Source organism: Mobula hypostoma, chromosome 12, assembly GCF_963921235.1.
Source record: "Mobula hypostoma chromosome 12, sMobHyp1.1, whole genome shotgun sequence".
NCBI classification, from domain to species: Eukaryota; Metazoa; Chordata; class Chondrichthyes; order Myliobatiformes; family Myliobatidae; genus Mobula; species Mobula hypostoma.
Window position 1 is genome coordinate 60,721,574 of NC_086108.1, and position 25,634 is coordinate 60,747,207.

At 39.7% G+C, this 25,634-nt stretch overlaps 1 protein-coding gene across 1 annotated transcript in view; it reads right to left on the reverse strand.

The window, feature by feature from the left end:
• Nucleotides 1-2,099: 2,099 nt before the first annotated feature.
• scp2a (sterol carrier protein 2a) overlaps nucleotides 2,100-25,634 on the reverse strand; it is a 99,377-nt gene continuing 75,842 nt past the window's right edge. Inside the window, exons 14-16 of the mRNA XM_063064239.1 lie at nucleotides 8,950-9,079; nucleotides 7,248-7,327; nucleotides 2,100-2,690 (exon numbers count right to left, since the gene is read on the reverse strand). Of these exons, the coding sequence (XP_062920309.1) occupies nucleotides 2,595-2,690; nucleotides 7,248-7,327; nucleotides 8,950-9,079 (306 nt within the window). The 3' untranslated portion in view covers nucleotides 2,100-2,594. The remainder of the gene's footprint in view (nucleotides 2,691-7,247; nucleotides 7,328-8,949; nucleotides 9,080-25,634) is intronic.

Here is a 25,634-nt window from a genome sequence, read left to right on the forward strand (position 1 = left end):
ACAGTCTTCTTTTTCAAAGGGTTCTATTGGGTTTCTTTGTTTTGTGGCTGCCTATAAGGAGACAAATCTCAAAGTTGTATCTAGTATACATACTTCATGAACTTTGATGCAATTGTTCTTGTCCTTCCTAGTGATCAAGGTCACAGGGCTGGAAGATGCTGTTGGAGGAGGTTTAAGGAACTGGTACAATACATCTCACAAAAACATATTCTCTGTCCACAATGCACCAGTGATGATGCTATCACCAACTTATTTGCCATCGAACCCAATTGCACCACTATGTCCTGAATAATGCTCAAGTCACTGTGTTGTGGCAGTGACCAAAGGCTGTGGTGTTTAAACCCCAACTCTCCTTGCATAATGCTCCTTAATTCTGTCCTGCACTTTTGAGGAAAGAGGAGAGAGGACCTATTTACAACAGTCAATGGTCAAAGGTGAGAGATACAGATTTCAAGATAGAGGATGCAAGGACAAACTTTGTTTTATACACAGAATTAACGTTTGTTACAAGAATGGCACAAACAGAAATGAGTGCCTGCAAAGGAAACTGGAAAGAGTGTTTTGCAGAGCTATGGGACTAATTCAAAGGATTCAAATTATATTTATTATCAAAGTATGCATACAGTAAACAACCCTGAGATTTGTCCCCTCCACAGACAGCAACAAAACAAAGAAAATCAAGAAAGAAAATGATGGAAAACTGTTTAAAGAATTGCTCAAATGGCAATAAAATCAAGCCCCTTGCAAAAAACAAATCACTCAAATGGCAACAAGAACATCAATCCCCTCTCCAACCAAAAACAAATTGCGCAAACGGCAACAAGGAAGAACGAGCAAATACACAGAATATAAAACGCAAAATTGAAGAGTCAATATTCGGTTCAGCTCAGTGTTCATTGTCTGCAGGCTGCCCCAACTCAATGTCACCCAAAAATAGCTACAGGAAGAGGAGTGACCATAAACCAGAAAACACATCATAATGTGAACTAGTCCAATCCAGGACTAAGGCAATTGTTCCAATAGAAACTGACTAAACATGGTGCAGGGAAGAAAGATGCTATTCAGCTAACAAATTTATCATTTCGAATCAATCCATCTTGTTGTTTATAGTAAAAAGATTACATTACTTTTACTTGCTATTAAGAGATTCTGTAAAGATATTCATTCTAAGTACATTTGCTTATCCCTTTTATCATCTTAATGCCTGTATCTAATTGAAATCTCCCTGAATTCATGGTTGGCCCATCCAAAACTGAATTCTAATAATGTCATAAAAATTTGTATAGATTTAGTGCTATATATTAATTTTAAAAAATCTATTCCCTTACTTTAAAAACTTTGAGTCTCATATGCTTTGTAATACTGAATGACTTTACTTTGCAAAACTATGCTTAGTGAAATTAACATTCAGAAATTGCAAACATGAAATCAAAACGGTACTTTTGCAACTTAACTGTTTCCTTGGCCTAATATTGCACTCCAGACTTTTAAAGACAATTTCCAAAGCATATAATGCTGAACTTCATCAGAACATCTAACAGCACAGGGACTGAGGGCAATAAGCAGAAAATTTTTGTGGCAACGGGAAATGTGTCATGTATATCTGGTGTAAGGCTGAGGGGGTCACTTGTGAAGTATTTCTGCCCCTTGTTTCAACAACACCCCTCTTCTTAACCAGATGTCAAGGCAGAATGAAAGGCAGGGTGTGAAAGCATTTGATCTTCAGTGCTAACCACACTGAACAAATTTGAAATATGCTGCTGCCATCACTCCAGCTAACTGGTGTGAGACAATGGACTCCCCCACCCACATGGCAGTCAAATCCTGCAGAATATTATACAGGTCCGACTGAGTTGTCAATCAGCCTTGTCTGACCAGGCTACCCACAAAGTAAATTGTTCAAAAATTTCTAAAATACAAATTACATTTATAACCCTTTTTTAATCGTATTACCTTCACAAATTGTAATGTTTTAACCCAGAAGTATTATTACAATCAGTCTACTTTTAGAACTGTAAAATAAATTCTGCAACACATCCAACTATGGAACGTAACAATCCTACCACATCAAAAAGAAGAGCCAACTGCTCACAAGCAGATAAAGTATGATTTAGTTTTATTCTTTGACTTATCATGCTATAACAAGTACATTATAAATCCCATTTATTTTACTGATTAAGGACTTGCAGTGGTTCCTAAACCCAATATTATTGTAAGTATAATAAATTCTTGGATTACAGTAGATTAAGTTCTGACAGCAGAATCTTAACAAGCAATGACTGAACTCATTTAGTGCAGGTACATAGCTAGTATAAAGCACTTTACAAAATATATTCAAAATTACATATACATCATTTTCAGAAATGTACTGAATCAGTTAGAATATAACAATTGCTTTTTGTCGAAAGTCAAACCTGCTCAGCAAGATACCCAATGTTATTAACTTCAAGATTAATTAGTGGACGTTGCACATTATTCCAACGTTTCAGAGATAAAGGTAGCAGCTCCAAACCACCTCACTGGTAATCTGCCACCAAGATGCCACATGGCCAAAGGCTGGTGCTCTTCGAAGAAAATCCATTTGTGATAAACCTTCACAGTTTAGCCTTGCCAGGTTGAAGTTGTAGATTCTGAAGCTTCATGGCTAGTCCCATGTTACCAGCAATTTTCAGTTTCCCCTGGAAGAAGGCCTAGACAGACAAATTATACTTTAGAAAAAAAATCATTATTGCTTAAATAAGAGCACTACAGTTAAGTACTTCTCCATACTTCACAATGAGTGCATATAATCCATGCATTCCCAAATTCAAGAGAATAGAATAGATATCAAATAATGATCAATAACTGAAGTGCAACTATAGCGAGAGCATTTGCAATTTTCATCCAATTCCAACCACCCTTACTGTTTCATTGAAAATATATATCATTTATGTCTTCCTTAAAACTTTACATTTTAAAAAGCTTAAAAAATCTCTATAATCATTTTAACACTTGTTAAAAATGACCTCATTCAAGAATTGACAAAATGGAAATACAAAGAGCCAGCACTCCCGAGACCGCAGGTAATAGATGAGACATCATGTAAAGCCAAAATTGTATTCAAATCTGGTAACAACAGAGGAAGAACTCAGCAGCTCAGGCAGAATCAGGAAGGTTAAAATAGATGAAGGGAAAACAGCAGAGAAGAGCAACAAGTGTGGAAAATACAGCTGCAACGTGCTACTATTCATAATTGAGTTCTCTGGCCTTGGGAATCTTCATAATCAGACTTTCCACTGCACTTTGACATGTATGCTGTCCATGGACACTGGTGATCACTAGTGAACACTGTACTCAAGCTGAGGTTTCACAGCACAGCAACGTTAGACTTGCAATCTCATATTCCGGCGATGAACTTGGAGAGGGTACCAAATCTATAAATTTCTCCAAATCTCCCTCAGCATACCCACTAGACAGTTTGTTTTCTTAACTAAGGATGTTGCTTATCCTACCTCACAATTCCAGGGACATACAATCAATTCTGATCTTGGGTACTCTCCTATGAGGAGTGTGTGCCTTTAATATATAATATATCACACACATTCCCTCTCAATACAATCTCAGTTTAGTATCATGAGAGGTTTTGATTGACCAATGCATATCAGTCAATTATGCAAATTATAAACCATAGAGCTCTTATTATAAATCATTCAGACACTTTCCTCAGCCAAACATCACGCCCTAGCATCACCTGCTTCTCTGTTTTAGGTAAATCTTTATCAATCTGCACCGTTTAACTGGAATACCAACTTCTAAAATTTTTATGGTAGTCTTTTACACACCACCACTGTCAAAAGCTTTCTGAAAGTTTATATTAGAAAGATTTCAACATTTATTTGTGTAATTTCCTTAAAACAAAATCAGTGTGATTGGTGAGATCACACCTACAATTACTTCTCCTTCAATAACCAGATCTACCTGCTCTAAAACAGAATCTCATTACCACCTTCTCTAAAATGAATGAATGGTAAAATATTTAATGTAAGTACACTATTAACTTCTTGACTAATAAATACTTACACAAAATTATCTTTACATATGCTAATTATATTTCGGTTAATGAATTTCAACTCAATTTAAATGAATTTTATAATTGTTTATCAAATAATGGAAGAATTTATTGTAATTAGTTTTCACGGCAGTAACTATGTTTTTAATAAGCAAAGACAAATACATTGAATACCTTTCACTGTGTTAAGTCCTTTACATCAGTGATGTAAATTACATTACTTGTAATGTAGCCATGATTGTGACACAGGCTAACGTGAATCTAACCCGCACACAGCATGCACCACAAAGGGGGAATTCAGTTAGAAATTAGTACAGATGTTGTGGGAGGACAGATTGAGAAAATAATGTTGATTAGTTTAAAAAAAATTGTTTCCTTCAATTAGCACCATGAACTACTTTAGCCAATGAACCTTGCATAGTCTTCCATCTAATTGCAGACGTGCAGTATTCTCCATACAGTTTTGAGAGGGTCTTGAGCTCACAACTGTGTGACTCTAGAGGTGGGTGTCTTATCACTCCTGTTCCCATGTCCTGCCAACTGTATACTTGGAATTATTTGTTGGCTCCTGTTACGTTTCTTATTGCTTAATGGATGGATGAAATACACTATATATCAGTCAAGCAAGGTACTGACAGTGCACTTCGGTAACCCAGTTACTATGGTGTTTACTTCTGAACATTTAAATAAGAAATCATGCCAGGGAAGTTGTAAAACTAAATTCCTAAAATTGTATAATTTATGTAACGACTAACAAAAAAAGCCTAAAATTCTTATAATATGTGTTGATTCTTAATATATTCAAGATTAGGCTGTAGGTATATCATGAAATGAAATCTACCATAACTTAAAAGTGCAAGGCAACGCTTATTGTTTATTTAGTACTCATATTTGAATATATACAACGAAAACGTGATGAAATTCATCACACACAAAATCCCAACTAAATACCAAAATAACAATGATTCAGTATACAGGTGTCCCCCGCTTTTTGAATGTTCGCTTTATGAAACCTCACTGTTACGAAAGGCCTACATTAGTACCCTGTTTTCGCTTTCAGAAGGTGTTTTCTCTGTTACGAAAAAAAATCAGCGCGCGATAAAAGGCAGTGCGCGCCCCGGGCAGCCGCTCTCCCCGGATTCAGAACTGCATTCTCGCCGGCATTGCTTAAACACGTGCCTGCGAGTAGTCGTTTGCAAGATGAGTTCTACGGTATCGGAAAAGCCTAAAAGAGCTCGTAAGGGTGTTACACATAGCGTAAAACTAGACATAATTAAGCGTTTCGATAGTGGTGAACGAAGTAAGGACAAAGTGAGTTTGACTTGTGGAAGCTGACGAACATGATGTTTGAAGAGGTTTTGGCATCCCATGACCAAGATCTGATAGATGAAGAGCTGATGCAATTGGAAGAAAAAAGGATAACAATCAAAACCAAATGCAGTAGCAAAATGAACGTGAAGCAACTGCATGAGATTTTCGCTGCACTGATAAAGTACGACTTTAATTTTGAAAGGGTACGTAGGTTTAGGGGATATTTGCAAGATGGTTTGAGTCCTTCCAAGAACTGTGTGATAGAAAAATGCACGAGGCTCAGCAGTCAGGCAAGCCTTCCACATCAGCCACAGCAGACGACGAACCTCGACCTTCGACATCGAGGCGGGCAGAGATAGAAGATGACCTGCCTGCCCTAATGGAAACAGACGATGACGAGATGACACCCCAGTGTCCTACCCCAACCCCGAGGCCACGGACAGATACAGATTTGCAGAGAATGCAGCAGTAGCCGGGAGGCACACAGCACATCTTTAAGAAAAAAGCCGAAATAAACATGCTAATTGATTAGGTGCCGCCCGACACGTAATTGCTGGCCCAGATCAGAGACGACACAATTGGAAATCGGCACTGATCTGGGCCGACAATTATGTGCCGGGCCGCACCTAATTAATTAGCATGTTTGTTTCAGCTTTTTTCTTAAAGATGTGCTGTGTGCTTCCCGGCTACCGCTGGACCCCTGCATGCTTTGCAGATCAGTAGCGGTTGGTGGCCCGGAGGGTGGGGGCCACTGCACCACCCCAACCTGCGACGACTCAGCCTAACACACCATCGTCAGTGTGCTCGGCGCTGTCCCGATTCCGGTAAGTGATACTACACTGTACATACATTATTTCAACTTTACATAGGCTGTGTATTTTTACGTGTTATTTGGTATGATTTGACAGCTTCATAGCTTAAAGGTTACTGGAGAGTGCTTGCGCCGTGTTTTTGCCAACAGCGCTTGTGTGAGATTTTCTGCCGACAGGGCTTGCGTGAGATTTTCGCAACAGAGAACAGTTCAGTAATGATTGTGGAAAAGTATTTCTACTTTATATAGGCTGTGTATTTATCATATCATTCCTGCTTTTACTATATGTTACTGTTATTTTAGGTTTTATGTGTTATTTGGCATGATTTGGTAGGTTATTTTTGGGTCTGCGAACGCTCACAAAATTTTCCTATATAAATAAATGGTAATTGCTTCTTCGCTTTACGACATTTCGGCTTACCAACCATTTCATAGGAATGCTCTACCTTCGGATGGCGGGGGAAACCTGTACCTGAAACAATTTATAAGGCAGTAGATAAATGCAAGCCTTGCACTTTAAGTTCTGGTAGATTTCAATTGACAAACACAGTATGATCTGTATCTCAGTGTGGTGCTGAGGCAGACAGAGCTGAGGTCATTTCTTGGAGGTGAGATCCTGCTGAGTGCTATATGGATAAAAAGAAACTTAGATGAGATCTGGACACTGTAGAGTGCTTTTATGGTGGGAAAGAGGATTGGGGAATGGAAACCACATGCCTTATTCCAACTTTCTCTCAGATCCAGGAGATGTTTACCAATATGAGAGAAAATATTCTACAGATTATAGTCTTTGCAAGTGAGCTGCACCAATTTTCAAGTGAATCGCAGCAAAAATGAGAATTAAATGCAAGTTATTTTTCCAGTAAGTATATCATGTTGATGCAATGTCTGCATTTGGTTTCCGTTATTCATTTTGCTCCCATTATTTACTTTGCTACAGCAGGTGTTAAAGGCAATATAGTGAAATGAAGGAAAGAGGCACTGAGCCAGACTCTGCCATTGGAAAAAAAGCAAGCATGACATTTAATAAATTCAACCCTCTGTTTAACATTAAACTTTTAAGCAGAAACTACTCACAGTCTGAGGATTCATCTTGCCAGTCATCAAAGCTAACAAATCATTATCAGACATGGTTATGGTGCAGTCAGCTTTCTTCTCTATAGAAAGGGAAAAGTAGTTCATAGAACTTATATGCAACACCATCAAAATACATTTGGAATTCTTTCATTACATATTAAATTGCAGTCTTATCCCAACATTGTCAAAACCACTGATGATGTCAGCAATCCCACAATTAAATTTCTTCTGACGTAGATCAATATAAATTTTTCAAAAACTATTTTTTAATAGTGCAAAGGCTTTTTGCCCAAATCCCACATTAACTACACCTTGTCCTTTCAAGAAGTCTGCTAACTACTGGCAAACTTAGGTGGCTGATTTATACGGTGGGATCCTAAGTTTAGTTATCCAGGACTACTGCTAAAAGAAACCTCATTTTGTTGCTCTAAAGTTATAAATCTGCAAGATTTAATTGTGCTACTTTATGTATTTTAATTCCTTTTAATCTGTCAAGAAAATAAAAGGACTTTAATGTGTGAGTAGTGGTTCCAAAAGGAATACTGATTTTAGCCACCTGTAGGTAATTACACTGAGTCAGATATTTGGCCTTACCAGTCTGCCACATTGTTTAATAAGCTCTACTTAAACTTTACTTTTCCTCTCATGGATTCTCTTAGCTGCCAAAAATCTTGCTCAGTGTCTAAACCTCAGTAATCTGCTCATTACTTGGCTTCTAATAAGTGATCTGTTTGAATAAGATTCAAAATGTGCATCTGTGGAAAGAAATAACCTATTTTTGAAACACAGAAGAAATATCAAAATCTCAGTAAAATGGAACTCATGTATCTAACCAAATTGTAAGAAAAAGACAAATTAATTTTAAGAAACAATTGTTGACTTGCTCCAAATTCTTAAGTGTTAGCTCTCTCTGCTTCATGTATAAATAAATTTGAAGTTCCAAAAAAAAGGACAGTTCAATGTGGAAAAACTTTTAAATAAATTGAGTGGCATAAAATCCATTGTGTACAATCGACCAATTCAAATGAAATTCACCAAGTTTCAGCTGTATGCTTCATGAAGAAAAGTACTTTACCCTCGACCTCTACATTGAATCTTTCTTGAACCTGAATAATTGTTGAGTTCACTGTTCCAGTACACTTCCTTACTTTGTTGCTTAGATCTTGTTTTGTCTTTTTAATTATTTTTCTATAGGACGGGTTAAGAAATGTATGGTTGCCTGCTCTCTTCACCCAAATGGCCAGAAGGAAGTACTGTATTGCCTCCCCCTCACTCTTCCTGCAACCTGTCACCCAGATTAAATTGGAAAAGCCAAGTACAAATAACACTACTGAGCAGTTACAAGAATCTTTCAGTTATTAAATGCCTGCACTGAAATCCCTAAAGCTTTCCTTTTACTTAACTTCTACTAATTCACAACTGCAGCCTGCTGCCAAATACAGAAATTCAAACAAAACCCTATGATATTGAGCTGGATTATTGCATCTTTTATGTAATCTGTATGGCAATGGGAGCTATAGAATGCTACTACGTAAACCACTTGCATGCCTCCTTCAATAAACCACAATCAGCCAAATATAATAGAAATAAAATATTCTCCCAGACCACAGTGTGTTATTAGTATGTTGGTGCTTCCTTTTCATTATTATTCAAGGGCAAAAACACAATATCTGTGTGCATCAGAGAAGAAAATTTATGGTACCAGAATTGAAGTCCACAGATCCTTTTCCATTCTTGACATCCACCACCCAGAGCCCTTCTTTGCCATCTGGGCCATCTTTAACTTTAAAAGCAAATACTCCTCCAATTTTCTTCACGAACACCTCTCCTTCCTAGGGGAAAGTCAAATCAGATATAGGAAATTCATTCAACTCTGTTCAAATGAAGATTATTCATAGATAATATATTCCAAGTGATAATGTATCAAGTCAGTCTGAAATCTAACAGCTCTAATGACATGGGTTTGATGCTGATGTCCTGTTTGAATGGAATATGCATATTCTCCCTGTGACCCCCTGGGGTGCTCCTGTGTCTTTCCATCTCCCAAAGACGTGCAGATCAGTACATTAATTGCCATTGTAAATTGCCCTGAATATGCAGATGACTGGCAGAATCTGGAAGCTGGTGAGAATGAGGAAAGAATAAAGTGGGATTAAAACAGGAGTAATGTACAGTACTGTGCAAAAGTCTTAGGCACATTTATACAGCTAGGGTGCCGAAGACTTAGGCACCTTTATATAGCTAGGGTGCCAAAGACTTTTTGCATTGTACTGTATATTTGTCAACACAGAGCAGAGAGTGAACTTGTAAATCTGGCGGGAGCAATAAATGTTGGGAATGATGAGGGTGGAGTGCCACAGGAGGGGTGTGGGACAGGTGGCAGAGGAGGAGTTCCAGGGGCGGGGGTGTAGACAAACACAGCCCTGAAACACCAGGCAATGTCATTTGATTTCAAACAATTTGTTTATTGATCATTACAGAATGTCTCTCTGGTGCTTCCCGCTCCCTCCCCTCTCCCTTTCTCTTATCTCAACCACGATTTCCCTCTCCCTGCTCCCTTCCCCATCTCAGTCCACAGCAGACAGCCATATCAGAATCAGGTTTGTCATCACTCATATATGTTATGAAATTTGTTTTTTTCGTGGCAGTGCAGTGCAATACATAAAATTACTACAGTACTGTGCAAAAGTCTTAGGTACTGTAGCTAGCTACTTCAGGGTAAAGAGACCACAAGCTCTGCTTAATGGGGAAAGGCATATAAGAAAATAACACCAAGACTGTAAACTTTTTTAATGTGAGCAGGAAACTATATGTACAAAAAGATCTTTAAAAAGTTTTCAAAAATGCAACAAGGGGGAGGATTTTTCAACTAAAGCAAAGCACATAAATTTAAAACAAATGTTTACTGCCCAGAGGTTTAGATGAAAGAAAACTGTAAATTGTTACAATATGGCAATAACCAAATTTCAAAGCACTATTTTAACGAGCTACCTATGCTGACATCCTCCAAGAGGTATTCAGGCAGCACACTGCTTAGTTTTATGCTGATCCACAATCAACTACTCTGCTCACACTAAAAAGATAAAAGGACCAGAACTGTAGACAGGTTGTTTAAACATCTGGTTTGAAGCAGTAATAAATGTGAATTTATAGTTGCACTCAGTAGTTATCATGGTGTATGGTTTCCCAGTACATATACCATGAAGTAATTTACTACAGCTCCAAGTTCATATGCGTGCAGATTCAAGTTCCAACATGTAACCTAGAAACAAATAATTATAGAACCTCGTGATAAATACAAATAGAGTTACCAAATTCGCTATAAAATAATTCAATGACTTGGATAAATGCAAAATGTAGGAGGCATGCAATGGGTAAAACTTCAGAGTTTTCCAACATATGGGCAAAATAACCAAGAAACTAAACTAACAAGTAATGAAAATGGGGGACATAGCTGATTACTGAGGATTAAATTTCATTGATGATAATTAAAAACTACTGCAATGTATTTTCCACAATGATCTCACCATAATTCTTCAACAGTTAGCTATTCAAAGAGATCTAGATTTTTTGTGTACAATTACAATATTGATGCCTGAACAGAAGAAAAAGAATCTGGTGTAGGTAGCATAGACATGGTTATCCAAATAATATCCTACACTGATATAATTTCTGATTCATAAAATTCTATATCAGAAACTAGCAAGAATATTTTTGTAGAATGTAGGACAGGAATACAGCATCTGAAAGCATACACTGAATACACAGACAAGCCTGGCCAAGCCAACATAAAAATTACATAATTTGAAAAACACAATGATTTGGGATGGTAATGCATCATTTGAGCTTATCATGGAAACCTGACATAATAAAAGATATAAATGAACAAATGCACCAGAATTATACATTCAACATACAAAATAAATACATAAATCAACTGATTCACCTGCCATTCTCTTTTTTTGCAAATAATGGCATAAAATATCCAAAAGGCAAGCAAACAAAACATCAAAAAACCATCAGGATCTGCCCATTAATAGTTCCTTTTGCTGGCCCTGATCTTGTGTCTACTAATGGTTGGACTACCCAAGGCTGTCAAAGAGTTCTGAATTCCCTCCTTCTTGCCGTTGTAAAACCTCCTCTGACGATAAACTTGAGAACTACATCCAAAATTTTGTTCTTTGACTTGACATCCCATGATTTTAATTAACTCTTCGTACAGCACTTTGATTGATGTCACAGATAAATTCTTTAAAAGTTATAAAGTCAATACTTAAATTGAGTTGTAGTTTTATAATATATATGAGGGGTGATTGATAAGTTCGTGGCCTAAGGTAGAAGGAGTCAATTTTAGAAAACCTAGCACATTTATTTTTCTACATAATCCCCTCCTACATTTACACACTTAGTCCAGCAGTTGTAGAGCATATGGATCCCTTCTTTGTAGAAGTCGGGGTCTTGGACCTCCAGAAAGTGGTCCACAGCAGGGGTGAGTGATAAGTTCATGGCCCAAGGTAGAAGGAGATGAGTTATTAACTTCAAACTTGCTGCATACTCACTCAAAAGCCTGATTCATACTTCTGCATCAACTCAACGCCGTAACCTACGCACGTTGTGAGCATTTATACTTGTGTGTTGGTGTGTCTGTGTTGCTCTGCAATTCACGCACATCACGCATGTGCACACACCTGCCCGTGCAAGGCTTCATGGTCATGGTAGTCTTTCTCGGGGTAAACAAGAAGCGAGCATCTTTTCTCATAAAAGCGAAATGTGTCCTCCATAATTTCGGAGGTCTGTAAAGCTTTATGGAAAGCATTGCAGCCAGAGTTCCTTCCCTGCCCTTCAGTCGCCCAATGGGAAGCTATTGCAGCGTAGGAGAAAATGCGATGCTACCAAACGGACCAATCACAGTTGTTGCATTCTGCATTGCCGCGACGCGCAGTTACATTTTGGGAGAGGTGCGCGTCAGGCTACGGCATAGGGATCCGCGTCGGCTCTGCATAGGGTTTGCGGCGACGCAGTACTTACGGTGTCAAGTTGACACAGAAATATAAATCAGGCTAAAGAGTTGAACTGCACGTGCATGTAACGAGAGCTGTATAACTCATCTCCTTCTACCTTAGGCCACAAACTTATCAATTATCCCTGCTGTGGACCACTTTCTGGAGACTTCTACAGAGAAGGGATCCATATGCTCCTCGACCACTGGACTAAGTGTGTAAATGTAGGTAAATGTAGGAGGGGACTATGTTGAAAAATAAATGTGCTAGGTTTTCTAAAATTGACTCCTTCTACCTTAGACCACAAACTTATCAATTACCCCCACGTAGTACACTGTTTTGCACACTCCATTAACTTAATGGATCTATTAAGGTACTTTTGCCGGCTGATATAGCAACTGCTGCACTCAATTCATGAATGACATCTGGCCTGTGCACTCCTAAACACGTTACCATTTTCTAACCAGAGACATACTTACAAGTAAACAATATCCCAGTTTCTCACACAAATAAACGTAACAAATACAGTACTTGTCCCCAAAAGAGTATTTATAGCCATGTGGGAAGCAAGGAAGGTATGATGCGGAAAGGAGCAGAAGGATGTATGATAGGGTTAAATAATAGAAGGCCATTGTGCACTGTCTCAGACTATTTTGTTAAAGTAGCTGTTTCTGTGCTGTAATTTCTCTATGTGATTCAATACAATCCTTGTTTCCCTATTTCTTTGCCAATCAAATTACAGATCACATTACAAATCACCACTCAATGAAAACTGTTTGGAAATATTCCAATTTATTTTGCACAGCACCTTTGCAATCTTAACTCTTTTTTTGGGGGGCTAGCTTCAATCTAATTCTCAAAAATGAAAGGACAATGTGGATTCACCGAGGAAGTAAAACCGATGTAGCTGACCAAAATAGAATTAAGTGAAGAAAGGTGCTGCATTATTATCAGGAAAAATAAAGGAGAGCCAGTAAACTTTTACGACAGTAACAGAAATTTAATTAACCTCCTCACATCGCCCTCCCCAACTGCCAATTATTTCTCTAGCACTGATTAATCCATTTGGACACCTTTTGCCAGTATTTTTCTAGCAAAACACTGACCAGCTGAGACTGGTGACTGAATTTTAGCTAGACAGCACCAAACTGGAGAGCCCACTTTCAGGATTGCAAAAGAAATATTGCTGGAAGCATTCAACAAGGCAGGCAGTCTTGTGGAAAATTGGTATTTCATGTCAAGAATCCTTAATCAGAATTGGAAAATTGAGACCACCAATGAATATTAAGTTTTAGAGTAATGCCTCTTCCACTATAACAACTAATTATTTTCACTACCCCCTCCTCTCTCTCATTAATTTGACCTGTAAAGTTAATGGTTTCCTCCCCCCCCCCCGCCCCAATGCTGCCTAACAAATTTAATATTTCTAGCAATTTCTCTTCCTCCAGTCTTCAGCATCTTCAGGTTTTGGGATCCAATGCATTTGGAGTGGTTGTCTTTTGTTAAATCAAAACTGAAACAATTGCTTATTTATCTGATAAATTTATTTTCATGCTAAGTCACTTTTCAAAATTATATGCTTGATTGATTTTTACAAAGCATATGCATAAAAGTACAAAGGTAGAGATGAATTTGAATTCTTTTAGAATTCAGTCAAGCTAGGATAATCCCTTTACAAGGCCATATTTATAATATTCATATTTAAAAATACTAAAATAAGTATATGTAGATTCTCTATGGACCAATCCCTGTTATTTAGAACAGTAATACTCAACAGTACTGTGTCTGCTGTGGAGACCTTCAGATTTCTGGGTGTCACAATCTCCCAGGATCTGAAGTGGGCACCGAACGCAGACACTCTTATCAAAAAGGCTCAGCAGAGGTTGTATTTCCTATGTCAACTCAGGAAGTACACCCTGCCTCAGGAGCTGCTGATTCAATTCTATTCAGGAATAATCCAGTCCGTTCTCTGTTCATCCATCACTGTCTGATGTGGATCAGCTATCAAACAAGAATAGACTCCAAAGAACCATCAGGGCTGCGGAAAGGATTATTGGTGTGAAGTTGCCCTCGATCCAGAACTTATATGCATCTAGAGTCAGGAAGTGAGCAAGCAGCATCACTGTAGACCCATCACACCCTGGACATCACCTGTTCCAACTCCTTCCTTCTGGTAGGCACTTTAGATCACTGTATACCAGGACAAATAGGTACAAGAATAGTTTCTTTCCGTATGCCATCAGTCCTATGAACACTTGAATTTTAGTCTATTATAAACCAAGCCCACCTGTGCATACACAGGTATACCTCATTGTATATAGTTCACGATTATTTGCACTATTGTTTTGTTTGCTTTTTGATTCTGTACAGCGAGAGCTCAGGGAAACCGGCATAAAATTCCCTATATGTGTCCACATACTTGGCGACAATAAAGGATTCTGATTCTAAAAATAGTGTCCAAGTGGAAGGTGTCCATTCAAAAACTATAATAAAAGGAAATCTCAATATTTTCAATCATACACTTGTGCTCATTTAGCCAGCCGGTGGTGTAGTGGCATCCACACCGGAATTCGAGGCAAATGGTCTCAGGTCTGAATCTGGCCGGGTCCTTGCACGCTTTCCATCTGTGCTGGGTTAAGCATCGAGCTAGCAGCTCGACTTCGTAAAAAACAAAAAAAATGCTATAGAAATGGCAATGTTGCCACTCAATAGGTCACAAGGCACAGAAAGGAACAACAACTTATGCTCATACAATCACTATATTTGGTCTCCTGTGTACCTTCAGAATCAGAATCAGAATTGTTATCACCGGCATGTGTCGTGAAATTTGTTAACTTAGCAGCAGCAGTTCAATGCAATACATAATATAGAAGGAAAAAAAGAAAAAAAAACACAAAATAAAATAATAAATTACAGTATAGCTGGTTGGTGGCGCAGTGGTATCTGCGCAAGACTTCGGAGCGAAGGCTCCCGAGTTCGAATCCAGCTGGCTCCCTTGCATGCTTTCCATCCGTGCTGGGTTGAGCATCGAGCTAGCAAATCGGCTTCATAAAAATAAGAAAGCCTGCTAAAAAAAAACGCCGTCATGACGGCGTCCCAATGACTCCACTCTGAGCTAAGGGCTTTCTTCTTCTTCTAAATTACAGTATACGTATATTTAATACATTAAAAGTCATGCAAAAACCAGAAATAATATATTAAAAAAGTGAGGTATTTTCCAAGGGTTCAATGTCCATTTAGGAATCCAATGGCGGAAGGGAAGAAGCTGTTCCTGAATCGTTGAGTGTGTGCCTTCAGGCTTCTGTACCTCCTTCCTGACAGTAACAATAAGAAAAGGGCATGTCCTGGGTGCTGAAGGTGCTTAATAATGGACGCTGCTTTTAAAGCAATCGCCGTTTAATACAAGCTGACATTTTAAATGATGCATGTGAAGGTTAGCATTTCACAAAAATGTAAACACACATGAAGTAACTCATCATGGCTTTATGCCACGGCAGGAGTTGAATCTTATCTTACTCTGCCTGGAGTTTCAGACCACGTCACCTTCAGTCCAAAGTCAGCCTGTTACCCTCAGTTTTTCTCATTCCCCTGCGGAGCTGATTTTTTTTCTGTGACAGGGCCCCCAGATGCTCCCCGCCACATCACTCACACTTACATTCCTTTTATAAGAGCCTGAGCAGCAGGCTTTTGGCAAGCCTTCTAATCAGGGATGACATGATTCTGTCCTCAATGCACTTTCCCACAGCAGCAAAGACATGGGCTGATGTTTATTCCCTTCCCCACTACCCTTATTCAGGGGAACTAGCAGCAATTGTAGTTCAAGACTTGTACATCTGACACAAACTACTCATACTTGGCCTTTGCAAGAGGCCATCAGGGAAAAAAAAAACACACAAGCCAGAAGTCGTGCCTGCTTGAAACCAATTTTATACTTCTTGAGAAAATTGATTCAGTCAGTGAATTTTTTAAAACTTCATTTCTTGGGATGCAGGTATCGTTAGTAAGATCAGGATTTGTTGCTCATTCCCAAGTGTCCTTGAACAGAACTGCAAGCTCTGATCTTGAACCATTGCAGTTCCTGTTGTTGAAAGTATTCTCATAATTCCATTAGGTAGGGAGTTCACAGATTTAAACCTAACAACCATGAAGACCCACGTTAGGTGTGTGATTTGTAGAATACTTCACTCGTGCGAAAGCAAATCTCTCAGACCAGGAGCATCCTGGGATTGATTCACTGTTTCTCCCAAGTTTAACATGGTTTGATAAGATGGTGATAGAGAAAACGCTACAGGATTTTATGCTCCTGCTGTCATTGGCTACAGCATAAGAGCAAGTAAAGACATCACCAGCTTAACAGTACACTATCACTGGCTAGACAACTCCCTAACACCAATGATAAAGCCTGCATAAGAACGATAACCACTGGGTTCTTCACTTTAGCACAGGCAAATAAAAACAAAAGATTAATCTGTGATGATCAAACATGTTGGACCATTGGGTGAGCCAGCATACCAGTGGTTAATTGAAGCTTGTTTTTATCTATACCATAGTTGTGTAATACTCTTTTGACCTTAGTATGCTGAAAGACTGGTTTTCAGCATACACTACAAGCCCTCAAACAAAATAAAAAACTGGACTGTAACTGATTGTGCATCCTCTGGAGTTTGGAAATTCATGGTTTGAGAGTAGCTGTTCTGACCATGTCATAGAGTCATAAAGCACATCTTTCCTAGAGTGGAGCAACCAAAACTATACACAAGGACAATCTAACCATAGTTTGGTAAAGCTGCAACGTAACTTCCCAGCTTTTATATACTATGCCCCGACCCGTTGTATAATGCAAACATGGCTTATGTCTTCTTCACTACCTTATCCACTTATGTCGCTACTTTCAGGAAACACTATGGCCCCTCTGTTCACCAGCATCCCTTAACATGCAACCATTTACTGTACATGTCCTACCCTGATCTGTCTTCTCAAAATGCATCACTGCTACTTGTTCGGATTAAATTCATTTTATCCCTCACCCTCATTGCCGAAGTCCACATATTGTTTACCCCTTTGGTGCTTAAGGAGATCCAGTCTTTCCTTTTCCTCTGAATAGACTTAATGAAGACTTAAGATTCTCTTTAATCTTATCATGGCTCATTTGTGCCCTCCTTTCTTGATTTCTTTCCTATATGATATTTCTGTAGAGATTCACATGCTAATAGTTACCTATACCTGTCATGTGTTTCCTTCCTTATCCTGAACAAGCTTTCATTATGCCTTAGCTGGCTGCAGTTATAGGGTGAGATTAGACAGGCTGGCTTATTCTCACTGGAATACTGGAGACTGAACTGTAACCATAGAAAAGATTTACAAAATTATGAAGGGTATAAACAGAGAAGGGAGTCAGGATCTTTTTGGCTCAGGGCAAGGCAGTCTAGAGCTAAACAAAAGTCCACCTAGACAACAGACATGCTCCCTTCTCATTACTAATATCAAGAAGGAAGTACAGGAGCTTAAAGGCACACAGCCCTGCCATTAGGTTTTGGAATGGTCCCTAAACCCATGGACACTACCTCACTATATTTGCTCTCTTTTTTGCACTACTCATTTATTTTTTATCTATGTATTTCTTATTGTAACTTCTAGTATATTTTGTGTATTGCGCTGCAATTGCAGCTGCAAAACAACAATTTCTATGACATTTGTCAGAGATAATAAAGCTGATCCTGATGGTAGTTTTCAGGTGAGGGGGAAAAATATAAATGATATCTGAGGGGTAGTATTTTCACATAAAAGACGACGAACATTTGAAATGAGCTGCCACAGGAGGTCATGGAAGCAGATACTATTACAAGATTTAAAAGGGTTTGGGACAAGTACTTGGAAAGGAAATGAATAGAGGGATACACTTCTAATGCAGGCAGTTGAGATTAGCAATACATAGGCATCATGGATGAGGTGGGACAAAAGGGCCTGTTTCTGGACCGTGTGTTTCTCTGAAAATTAACCTTATTTCTCTTGCACCTTTCTCCAATTTGCTTACCTATTTGTATTTCTAATCCTTGCAGACTACTGAGAGGCCTTCAGTATAATCTCAGCAAAGTGACTGAGCCATTCTTATTCCAAAATTCCACCCATGTGGCATCATTTGTCAATCTGTCCAGGATATCTTCTCCAAATACTGCCCCGATACATTCACTCCAGGTGAAAAAAAAAATCACTTTGATGCTTGACGTATTTTGAAAGCACATGATGAGGGTCACACAGGTAGTTCAAAATATACAGTAGATTCCAGTTAACGGGGCTATCTATTAATCAGGGTAGCTGTTTATCTGGGACGACTCTTAAACGATAAAAAGTAAATCGAGAAAATAGCTGGGATTCCCTTCATTTATTTGGGACACTATGCCACGTAACTGGGGCAGGAGACTTGCTGAACTAGTAACTAGTCTCGGTCACGTGCACTGATTGTTTGCTAGAAATAAGCAGTAGGACAATTGGGAATTGTTTTGATCACTGCAGTTTCAAGCATTCAGCCTTGGAGATGCCAGAAACGGCCGCGAGTGAAAATGAAACAATTTCACTCATTCAACAAGTTAGGAATTATGAAGAATTTGAAGGTATCTTGAATGTTACAATGAAAATGAAGATTTGGAGGATGTAATGATCGCTAGCACTGTATGAAGGCTGTCCATTATGTGCAGTGGCTGTCTATGTTGATTTTGTTCATTTACAGTCAATCATAAGAACATGGCAGATGAATTCCTCCATCAAGAACCATTAGGAACCAATACACAGTTTTATAGTACTGTAGTAGTATTGGCAGTGATCTAATTTGTTCTGTTTTTCATTTAAGTACATAATTTGATACTCAGTTAAATGGTAGTTTGTCTTTTTATACCTTTTTTACTATTTCCATGAAACTTCAGTTAATTGGTGCAGCCAATTAATTGGGCCAAAATGTACGGGTTCCGATGTGTCCCAGTTAACTGGAATCCACCGTATAGCAATGGAATTAAATACATAAAATAGCCATACTGGAGAAAACTAGGGAGATGAACATGACATAATCAAAAAGACACTATCTAAGGTAGACTTATTAGTCACAATACCTCCCATAAAATTTACTGCACACTGACACAAATATTGTATATTAATAATGCTGCTCTGATGTTTCAAAGAAGCCAAATGGTAAATTCACGCTTCAATAATATAAACGTACATCAGTTTATCCACAGAAGATATTGAACTAACGTTAGTGCAGAGCCATTCCACCATACTTAATGATGATTTAGCAAATCCAGCAAAACTACTGTCATTGGGTAAGGGAAAAGCTGAGCTGTCTGTGGTGGACACACCCCAGCAGTAGTGGTGTGCATGTATGAATTCTTCTTGAAGAGGTAACCGAATCTTTGGATAAAGCCAGTAGATAATATCAAGAACATTATGGAAGAAGGAACGGCTCTTGTGAGATGACACAACCAGGATTCAATTGTGACCATGGATAGTATCTGCCTGGAATTTGCACATTCTACCTGTGACCATGTGCACTTCCTCCGGATGCTTTGCTTTCCTCCTATATTACACAAACACGTGGGTCGGTTGGTTTACTGGCCACTGTAAATTGACACCAATGTGCAGATGACTGAGTAGAATCTTGAGCAAATTGATAGTTATAAATAAAATGGGATTAATGTAGAATTAGTGAAATAGATCATGGCTGATGTAGACTAAATGGGCTGAAGGGCCCATTTCTGTGCCACATCTATCTAAGACTTCATTAATAAATGTGCTCAAAGGGTATTTAATCAAGTTGAAGCTCAAGAAATTGAAGGACAGTTATTGAGGTGATAGTTCTGACACCGTACGCAGGAGAAAATGGAGTCTGTGCTCACTGGCAGGCACTCTAAACCAGCATGTGGCTCATGGAAACCCAAAGGTCTGCTTCAGTCTCAGAACAATTCATTTTATCAATTAATATCTTGGCTGGTGGGTTATAGAGGCATATAGCCAATTTTCTCAGTAATATGCAAATGACACTTATTAGGCATAAAATTACAAAAATGTTAATATATTAAGTAAATGGAAAAACTCCTAAACAAATAGATTTCAAAAGTGACAAAGATGATCATGTTCTGCCCACAGTGGAACGCTAGTAAATAGTTTCTAAATGGTGAAAAGCTAAAACTGGTTTGAATCCAACAAAACTGAGGAATCAATAGCCACAGGTTACTAAAATCCCACAGATTGATAAAGCGAGATGATTTCTAAAGTATGGGGTAGGAGGGTGGCATTGACTTGGCTACACTTGGAGGGTTGTGGGTTGCACCCTTTAGAATGGATATATTATTTCTGAAATGATTACTCACACAGGTTGTGTAAAGTGAAACTTGAACACCCAGGTTTTAATATAGGAGAAATTACACAAACTCGTGATGAATATCTTGGAAATATGTAAAATAGAAATTACACAAACTGGTGCTAAATATGCAGGAATTTTGTAAATCAGGAGAAATTACATTAACCAGTGATGAGTATCCTGAAATTTTGTAAACTAAGGAGTGATTTGATCCAAGTTTATAAATTACAGGGAATACTAAAAAGCAATTTTTTTCCCACAGGTTGGAGAAACTATGGCTGGGATCACTGTTCAAAAAACAAAATCAGGATGGTCCTATTAGCAGTGAATCTAGGAAGACTTCAATACTGAAAGGATGATGGCAGTTTGTGATCCTTCTCCCCAGCCTGCAGTAAATGTAAGAATGCCACAGCATTGTCAACCAAAGGTAAACAGGCATTAAGGAAAAAAGCAGGTATGCTGTAAACGCCACTTTTCAGTTGTGATTTCGCTGAGCAACAGAACAGACTCATGACATGGGATAAATATGGTAAAATATGTACCTTAACAAATACAATACGTTGATTAAAGACACATTAACCCAAGCACCCTCCCAATCGATGAGTAGTAAGATTTTAATTCACAGCAACAAAGCTTCACTCACATTCCTTAGGGAAAAGCAAGGTAGGATATTATAATTGATAAGAATGCTGTATTTTTAATCATCAATTATTTGATTTTCTTAAGTTATGCCTACTTTCTCTCTGCGTGTAAAAGATGGACATTTCTAACCCAAACTTTTAGTCATATGGTTGACGCATGCATACACAGACTGGTGTTAATTGCTGCTTTAAGGGCATATAGCTGTTTCACTTCGTTTTTGTCATGCTTTAAACTGAGTCCAAAGCAGGGAAACATTGCCATATCAGTGCAAGCAGGACCCTGAGAAGACATCCAGGTCTAAGGCTGTGCTGTATCAGTAAAATCCTGCCAACAGTTCAGATCAACAAGCAAATGCCTTGGACTTGATATCAAAGTCAAATATAAACAACAGGAATTCTGTAGATGCTGGAAATTCAAGCAACATACATCAAAGTTGCTGGTGAACGCAGCAGGCCAAGCAGCATCTATAGGAAGAGGCGCAGTCGACGTTTCAGGCCGAGACCCTTCGTCAGGACTAACTGAAGGAAGAGTGAGTAAGGGATTTGAAAGCTGGAGGGGGAGGGGGAGATGCAAAATGATAGGAGAAGACAGGAGGGGGAGGGATAGAGCCGAGAGCTGGACAGGTGATAGGCAAAAGGGGATACGAGAGGATCATGGGACAGGAGGTCCGGGAAGAAAGACGGGGGGGGGGGGGTGACCCAGAGGATGGGCAAGAGGTATATTCAGAGGGACAGGGGGAGAAAAAGGAGAGTGAGAGAAAGAATGTGTGCATAAAAATGAGTAACAGATGGGGTACGAGGGGGAGGTGGGGCCTTAGCGGAAGTTAGAGAAGTCAATGTTCATGCCATCAGGTTGGAGGCTACCCAGACGGAATATAAGGTGTTGTTCCTCCAACCTGAGTGTGGCTTCATCTTTACAGTAGAGGAGGCCGTGGATAGACATGTCAGAATGGGAATGGGATGTGGAATTAAAATGTGTGGCCACTGGGAGATCCTGCTTTCTCTGGCAGACAGAGCGTAGATGTTCAGCAAAGCGGTCTCCCAGTCTGCGTTGGGTCTCGCCAATATATAAAAGGCCACATCGGGAGCACCGGACGCAGTATATCACCCCAGTCGACTCACAGGTGAAGTGTTGCCTCACCTGGAAGGACTGTTTGGGGCCCTGAATGGTGGTAAGGGAGGAAGTGTAAGGGCATGTGTAGCACTTGTCCCGCTTACACGGATAAGTGCCAGGAGGGAGATCAGTGGGGAGGGATAGGGGGGACGAATGGACAAGGGAGTTGCGTAGGGAGCGATCCCTGCGGAATGCAGGGGGGGGGGAGGGAAAGATGTGCTTAGTGGTGGGATCCCGTTGGAGGTGGCGGAAGTTATGGAGAATAATATGTTGGACCCGGAGGCTGGTAGGGTGGTGAGGACCAGGGGAACCCTATTCCTAGTGGGGTGGCGGTAGGATGGAGTGAGAGCAGATGTACGTGAAATGGGGGAGATGCGTTTAAGAGCAGAGTTGATAGTGGAGGAAGGGAAGCCCCTTTCTTTAAAAAAAGAAGACATCTCCCTCATCCTAAAATGAAAAGCCTCATCCTGAGAGCAGATGCGACGGAGACGGAGGAATTGCGAGAAGGGGATGGCGTTTTTGCAAGAGACAGGGTGAGAAGAGGAATAGTCCAGATAGCTGTGAGAGTCAGTAGGCTTATAGTAGACATCAGTGGATAAGCTGTCTCCAGAGACAGAGACAGAAAGATCTAGAAAGGGGAGGGAGGTGTCGGAAATGGACCAGGTAAACTTGAAGGCAGGGTGAAAGTTGGAGGCAAAGTTAATAAAGTCAACGAGTTCTGCATGCGTGCAGGAAGCATGCACTGATCCCCACTGATCTCCCTCCTGGTTCTTATCCGTGTAAGCGGAACAAGTGCTACACATGCCCTTACACTTCCTCCCTTACCACCATTCAGGGCCCCAAACAGTCCTTCCAGGTGAGGCAACACTTCACCTGTGAGTCGACTGGGGTGATATACTGCGTCCGGTGCTCCTGATGTGGCCTTTTATATTGGCGAGACCCGACGCAGACTGGGAGACCGCTTTGCTGAACATCTACGCTCTGTCCGCCAGAGAAAGCAGGATCTCCCAGTGGCCACACATTTTAATTCCACATCCCATTCCCATTCTGACATGTCTATCCACGGCCTCCTCTACTGTAAGGATGAAGCCACACTCAGGTTGGAGGAACAACACCTTATATTCCGTCTGGGTAGCCTCCAACCTGATGGCATGAACATTGACTTCTCTAACTTCCGCTAAGGCCCCACCTCCCCCTCGTACCTCATCTGTTACTCATTTTTTTTGCACACATTCTTTCTCTCACTCTCCTTTTTCTCCCTCTGCCCCTCTGAATATACCTCTTGCCCATCCTCTGGGTCACCACCCCCCCCCCCCGTCTTTCTTCCCGGACCTCCTGTCCCATGATCCTCTCGTATCCCCTTTTGCCTATCACCTGTCCAGCTCTCGGCTCTATCCCTCCCGCTCCTGTCTTCTCCTATTATTTTGCATCTCCCCCTCCCCCTCCAGCTTTCAAATCCCTTACTCACTCTTCCTTCAGTTAGTCCTGACGAAGGGCCTCGGCCTGAAACGTCGACTGCGCCTCTTCCTATAGATGCTGCTTGGCCTGCTGCGTTCACCAGCAACTTTGATGTATGTCGCTCAAAGTCAAATATATTTACTTTCTTCCTATCAATAAAAATGTGTTTTCTGTCTTATTAATTAATAAAGCATTATTATGTTGTTGTTGATCATCTTAATGCTGACAGTGGGAAAGGAAAAATTTGGTGATTCTTAGGTCAATAAACTGACTGGATAATGGAACTTGAATCTTACTTGCATTTATAAAAACAGACCTTAAACTGAATGCAAAACGTTTACAGGATGTAGTTAATATTGGTATAGCCAGCATCTAATGCCTAATATCAATTAGTCATAGTCACAGAAAAGTACAGCACAGAAATAGGCTATTCAGCCCATCTAGTCCTTGTAAAATTGTTTCAACTACCTACTCCCATTGACCTGCAGCCTTCCATAGCCCTCCATCAATGTACCTATCCAAACTTCTCTTAAATTTTGAAATTGAGCTCACATGCACCACTTGCATTGGCAGCTCGATCCACACTCTCACCACCCTCTGAGTGAAGAAGTTTCCCCTTAAAATTTTCACCTTTCACCCTTAATCCATGACCTTTAGTTGTAGTCCCACACAAGCTCAGTGGAAAGTCTGCTTGCATTTACCCTATCTATACCCCTCATAATTTTGTATACCTCTATCAAATCTCCCCTCAATCTTCTACGTTCCAAAGAATAAAGCCCAACTAACTCGGGTCTACCAGACCCAGCAACATCTTTGCAAATTTTCTCTGTACTCTTTCAATCTTATTTACCTCTTTCCTGTAGGTGGGTGACCAAAACTGAACACAATACTCCAAATTAGGCCCCATCAATGTCTTATACAACTTCAACATAACATCCTATCTCCTGTACTCAACACTTTGATTTATGAAGATCAATGCACCAAAAGCTTTCTTTGTGACCCTATCTATCTATGACGTTACTTTCAATGAATTATGGACCTGAATTTCCAGATCCCTTTGTTCTACCACACTCCTCAGTGCCCTACCGTTCACTGTAAAAACTACCCTGGTTGGACCAATTGAAGTGCACACATCACACTTGTCTGCATTAAATTCCATATGCCATTTTTCAGCATATTTTTCCAGCTGGTCCTGATCCTTCTGCAAGCCATGATAGTCTTCCTCGCTGTCCACTACACCCCCAATCTTCCTGTCATCCACAAATTTGCCGATCCAATTAACCACATTATCATCAAAATCATTGATATAGCTGACAAAAAGCAACAGACCCAGCGTCAATCACTGCAGTACTCCACTAGTCACAGGTCTCCAGTCAGAGAGGCAACCATCGACTACCACTCACTGGCTTCTCCTACAAAGCCAATGTTTAATCCAATTTACTACCTCATGCAGGACCTTGTCAAATGCCTTGCTAAAGTCCATGTAGGCAACATCTACTGCCTTCCCTTCATCAACTTTCCTGGTAACTTCCTTGAAAAACTCTAAGACTGATTAGACACAACCTACCACACACAAAGCCATGCTCACTATCTTTGATGAGTCCATGTCTATCCAAATACTCATATCTTGTCCCTTAAAATACCTTCCAGTAACTTTCCCACTACTGATGTTAATGTCACCGTCCAATAACTTCCTGGATTATTTTTAGAGCCTTTCTTAAACAGCAGAACAGCTTTGGCTATCCTTCAATCACCTGGTACCTCACTTGTCACCAAGGATGATTTGAACATCTCTGCTAGGGCACCAGCAATTTCTGCATTTGC